The sequence below is a fragment of the Limulus polyphemus genome, unplaced genomic scaffold (assembly GCF_000517525.1).
Source record: "Limulus polyphemus unplaced genomic scaffold, Limulus_polyphemus-2.1.2 Scaffold499, whole genome shotgun sequence".
Classification (NCBI taxonomy): domain Eukaryota; kingdom Metazoa; phylum Arthropoda; class Merostomata; order Xiphosura; family Limulidae; genus Limulus; species Limulus polyphemus.
In genome coordinates, this window is record NW_013666109.1 from 388,541 (window position 1) to 394,206 (window position 5,666).

The 5,666-nt window shown below is 33.7% G+C and overlaps 1 protein-coding gene across 3 annotated transcripts in view; it reads right to left on the minus strand.

The window, feature by feature from the left end:
- LOC106458671 (semaphorin-2A-like) overlaps nucleotides 1-5,666 on the minus strand; it is a 224,757-nt gene that overhangs the window by 46,657 nt on the left and 172,434 nt on the right. For all 3 annotated transcript variants that reach the window (XM_022384933.1, XM_022384934.1, XM_013918201.2), the window contains one exon: nucleotides 3,688-3,792. In XM_022384933.1, the coding sequence (XP_022240641.1) occupies nucleotides 3,688-3,792 (105 nt within the window). The remainder of the gene's footprint in view (nucleotides 1-3,687; nucleotides 3,793-5,666) is intronic.

The window sequence follows — 5,666 nt, forward strand, 5'->3', positions numbered from 1 at the left end:
GTCCTGGGCCAGCTCATGCAGGCTCTCCTCTTTAGCATGGATTCTCGTTCTAAAAAGTGTCCTATAGACTTCGGACTGATTTTGAGTTCCATACCAGAGTTCTAAAGCCACTACCAGTGCTCTATAGCTGTGCCTGTCGTCTGCTGACAACTGTCCAAGTATTTCCAGTGGTTGTCCCTTCAAGCTCGTTGCCAAGTACACTGCATTCTGCTCCTCTGTCCATCCATTCATTTCTGCAAGGAGCTCAAATTATGCTCAAAATGCTCCCCATGATGCCTTCCCATCGAATTGCTTTGGCTTTCTTCGTACTAGATCACCCCTATTGCTGGCACTCATGTCTGGAATGTGACTCTGGTAGGACTGGATATGTCTGCATTAGGGTTTAGCTGTGGGGTCTGGAAGGGGCTTCTCGTTGTACGAGGCTGATTAGGTCGATGGCTAATATATCCTACTTGTGTAAAAGACAGTAAATCATTCTTTAATGTATTTGATTCACTTTGAAATTTACTAATGTTTTCCATTTGTACTTCTTGTTTCCTTTCTTGTTTCCTTTCTTGTTCCAGTTGCCACTGCTGTAATCTCTCATCTTGTTTCTTTTCTCGTTCTTCTTGTTTCTTTTGCTGTTCTTGTATTGCTGCCATCAAATCTGCTAAGCTGTAGTTTGATTTGCCGCTTCTCATTTCCATTTTTTTTTCATCCCACTTCTGACACCAATTTGTTACGCCTCTGGTCGTTCGTTTGTTAATTTTCCGTAAAAATTCTTTCCGAAGAAACTTTAGCAATACAAGTCCTTCCTTATAAAACTAGTTTATTCTTTCTCAATACAACTTTGTAATACACTTAATTTCCACAGTCACGCTACAACTTAAACAAACGCTATAATTCACAACGAATGATTTACGCGCTTGACTCAATTGTCCGTCTCTATCTCTGTCTGCAATTCAATTCCGATTAATTAGTCTCATGGTGCACTGATATACAGGAATAGAGGGCGTCTAGCACATATTGGATTATTCGTGATGTTCCCCGATCCTTCGAATATATCATGACATGTTACCAGAGTCACGTGACTACCGCTGTCGTAACAATATCTTTTTCTGTCATTCTGATTACAATACCATAAGTTATTCTGTGTGGTAAGGGTTTCTACTAATGCAGTAAAGGCAACTTACTGTTAAGATGATGACATCTTTATACATGTTATAAAGATATTGGTATTTGCTTTTGTTAGAACTATATTATTTAATTGTTCTTTGAACAATGCAAGCAAAGTGTGGTTTTTTATCATGTACTTTCACTCCTTACAACCTACAAGCAAACCCAGGTTCTATTGATGCAGTATACCTAGCTTTTTGTTTAATGGGACGTTCCAGAGAAAAATAATTTTGTGCCACACAGGACCCATATGGCAAATGTACCATAACAAGTTTCTAATCACTTAACTTTTAGATTATTGGCTTGTTTTATACCATTATCTACTGGTATAGTGGACATATTGCACTGTAAAGAACTGGTAAAGCAAACTGGGTGAAACACCCATTTTATAGCTAATCAAAATGCACAGAATTACCCAAGTAGTAATTATTGGGATAATTGTCATATTGGTGGAAATTTTGTTTACATTTCTTGTATGACTCCTATGCTATTAGGGGGGGGGGGGCTGTAACCAACATATTCGAGGATCCACCAGCAATTTGGTTACTCAGCATTTCACTTTACAGCTTTTTCAGAAATTCCCCTAAAAACACAAACTGTAACTAACGGTACACAGCTTTAATTGGTTTAAATCAAAAATTCTAATCAAACTTATAGCATGCATTTCTACAGCATGTGGTTGACATATTATGTAGCAATGCTTATTTTTGAAATAATAAATTGCTACCTGTAGTAACAAAAGTTCTAAATTACAGATTTAAATACTAAACGTTAAGATGTAAAAATAATTATAATTATAGGTACCATACTTCGTCCCTATTCATCCTGGTCACAGTCATTCAATGACAAAAGCTTCTTCAAATTTCCTGCCATTGTTTCTATGGTAAGGATTTGTACAGAGAATGATGGATTCATGTCAAGTGTTATTTCTTCTTAGTTAAAAAATGGTCTGCAACTGTCCATCTTCCATCTTGTCTCTTATAAGGAGAGTCTATATGTTCTATTATCCTCGTGTAGAGAGTTCTTCCAGTTTCTCCAATGTACGTATGATGGTAGAGATTAAATGTAAGCTGTAAACAACTTTGGAGACAAAACACCCATCCTTAGACTGCAAATATGTTTTTGTAAGACAGTTAGCTTTATTACATTGCAGGGTAGTTTACCTAGATGTTGAAAGTGAGGATTGGACCTGGCCATTCTACAACTTCAATTGGTAGTTCAGATTTTCTGTTTATAATTTTATTTTCTTGGTGATGGATTTTTTAATTAAAGGTACTGTAAAAGTAATATTTTTTGTGTTATCTTTAGAAAATTGTCTTTTTCATCTTAGTTTAACTGTGTTTTTTTCACATTGGAACTGTGATGCTAATTTTTGCATGTTATAGTCCTTCAAAAAGGAGCGTTTTAATTCAGAATCTGTAACTTAGATAAAACTTTTGTTAATACAGGTAGTAGTGTATTATTTCAACAATAAGTTTTACCATGTAATATGTCAACCCATGTTTTATGAATGCATACTACATATTTAATTATAATTTATTGTTTAAATAAATTAAAGCTTTGTACTGTTAGTTATGGTTTGGGTTTTATCAGAACACTCCTAAAGAAGCTGTAAAGTGAAATGTTGAGTGTTCATTTTAAAAAAAGTAACAAAGAAATTAAATAATGAATATTCCAAACTAGTTTATTTAGTTCCTATTAAATATGAAGAAGAAATCAATATGTATTGGAGATGTTCAATGAGGTAAACTGCACAAATATATATTAAAGTAGAGTATAATATTGTATCAAGAACTTATGATATAACAAGTCTATATGAAAAAACATTTGGTTCTTAAAGATAGGGTAGTTTTAGTCAAAGAAATAGTATTATCATCAACTAACATTTATAACTTATTTAAAGCAAGATAGCAATATAAATCTCTGTGAAAAAGATTTTCATTGCACAAGTCATTGACCTAAAAGCTTGAGTACTTTGGGAAACAGGAGTACGAGTTAATGCAACATTCATATATAAATTAAAAGGCTTGTGAACATTTAAAAAAATACATCAAATATAATTAACATACTTCTTGCTAACAGACTTAAATATATGTATGTAGAGATCCAGTTTGCATAATGGAGTGATCTTGCAGTATTTAGTATTTCTATAATATTGGCACTATGACACTACGTATGACATTAGTAGAGAGTGGATATTAATAAAATATTCAGTTTTTTTTCTCATTTATTCACAATTATCAGCTTGGCTCTGACCATAGATGATGTCTTAAAGTAGTCTTCAAAAATGCTTTAAATGAATCCAGTATAAATTAGTATACAACTTCTGATTTTTATACACAAATCTTTACACATCTGTTACAAACAATAATACATAGCTTAACTGACTTCTTGTTTTTCAATTAAATGTTTATTTTTTACCCAGACGTTTGTATGACAAACCAACCACACTAAAGCTAAGTGACACCCGTTTTTAAGTTTTCTTTCCTTTTGAAAAGTTTTACTGCTGAGTATTTGATAATAAAAACTCACATGGATGACCCAGTCCATTGGGTTGTGAGCATTTGTTCCACATATGTACAGCTTTCCACCTTCCACAGGTTGAATAACCCTGATATGGTTTCTACAGTCATAATGCTGGAAGCAGAGCAGGAAATCACACATAAGCAAAAACACACCAAAAGAAGTTAAAAACTAGAAATTCTACCCTAATTCATCTGATTTAGAGTTATGAGGTTGTTGATTAATTCAAATAGGATTATCTCCTTTTCAACAGTTTTCAGTTTGAAAACATGACTACAAAAACCTCCTGTCCAACAACTACTTTGATTTTATATAATGTGTATATTTAATATATCTATTTTTGGAATACCTCATTCGAATATTAGTCCCTGTGTAAAAAAAAAAAAGATGAATTACTTAAGAAGAAATGCTAAAAATTACTATTTCATTTAGTCTTCTGTTTATCTCATGCTTCAGTGTGAGACCTTTATAGCCTGTCTGTTCTGTTCCATACTACATGTTGTACATTTTTTAAGCAATTAGAATATATATACACATATATATGAATATCAAACATCAAATTCTTCATAAATATTACAGCCAAATAATGTTTAGGTATGCAAACAAAACCTGAAAAGAAAATTACTACTAAACCGTGTTAAAAACATATATTATAAAGGACTTTTCTACTTTTCCAAAAACCCAATTTAGAGGTATATAAAGTCCATGTAATAAAGTATCCAGTCAACTTATATAAACCCTATTGTCCTAACAGTTTTACTAAGAAATTTGTGTTAACAAACTGTCAAGCTAGAAAGTACTGGTTTTTTCTCATGGGAACAAGGCACTAGTAGCCAAAGTTACAGTTTTTTCTGCATCTGGCTTGTTTTCATGGGAACAAGATATTAGCAGCTGAAGGTAGACAGACAGTATTGTTCTGCAACTGATTTGTTTTCAGGGGTAAAATATGCTAGCAGCTGAAGTTTGAAAGTATTGTTCTAGATCTGGTTGTTTTTAGGGGCACAGCATGATAGCAGCTGAAGTTTGAAAGTATTGTTCTAGATCTGGTTGTTTTCAGGGGCACAGTATGCTAGCAGCTGAAGTTTGAAAGTATTGTTCTAGATCTGGTTGTTTTTAGGGGCATAGTATGCTAGCAGCTGAAGTTTGAAAGTATTGTTCTACATCTGGTTGTTTTCAGGGGTACAATATGCTAGCAGCTGAAGTTTGAAAGTATTGCTCTACATCTGGTTGTTTTCAGGGGTACAATATGCTAGCAGCTGAAGTTTGAAAGTATTGTTCTACATCTGGTTGTTTTCAGGGGTACAATACGCTAGCAGCTGAAGTTTGAAAGTATTGTTCTACATCTGGTTGTTTTCAGAAGTACAATACGCTAACAGCTGAAGTTTGAAAACATTGCTCTACATGTGGTTGTTTTCAGGGGTACAATACGCTAGCAGTTGAAGTTATGAAAGTATTGTTTGCAACTCTGAATGCAAGCTTTATGTGTAGCCAAGGCAGTGGCATAGCAAGGTTTCTCAGCACTTGGGGCAGTGACACTTTTGGTGCCCCCACCTCTGAAATGTATTGATTATTTGTTTTGTGACTCATTACCCACTTTATGACAATAACATGAAGAATTAATTACCGCCTTACACAGGCCTAAAATAAAGTCACAACATAACATCTCACGATATCACAAGTGTAAACCTGGAACCAATGAAGCATAGTCTACTAAGTGTATTTACATAATTTGTAAACCATTTTGATATTTATGTCATCCAGTATTGTTCAAAGTCACATAGCTAGAGTAGTCTTTCAAGCATGCAGAATAAATTTCTGTTATATCCCTAGTTTTGAAACTTATGTTTTATATGAGAAGCCAGTCACTTGTGGTGTTCATGGATAATAAAACAGATTGATAAAATACTACTTAAGTTTACAAATAACAAGTTTTATTAGTTGACAAATCTGTACATATACTTAACTAGATCTTGAACAGGGAGCATTCT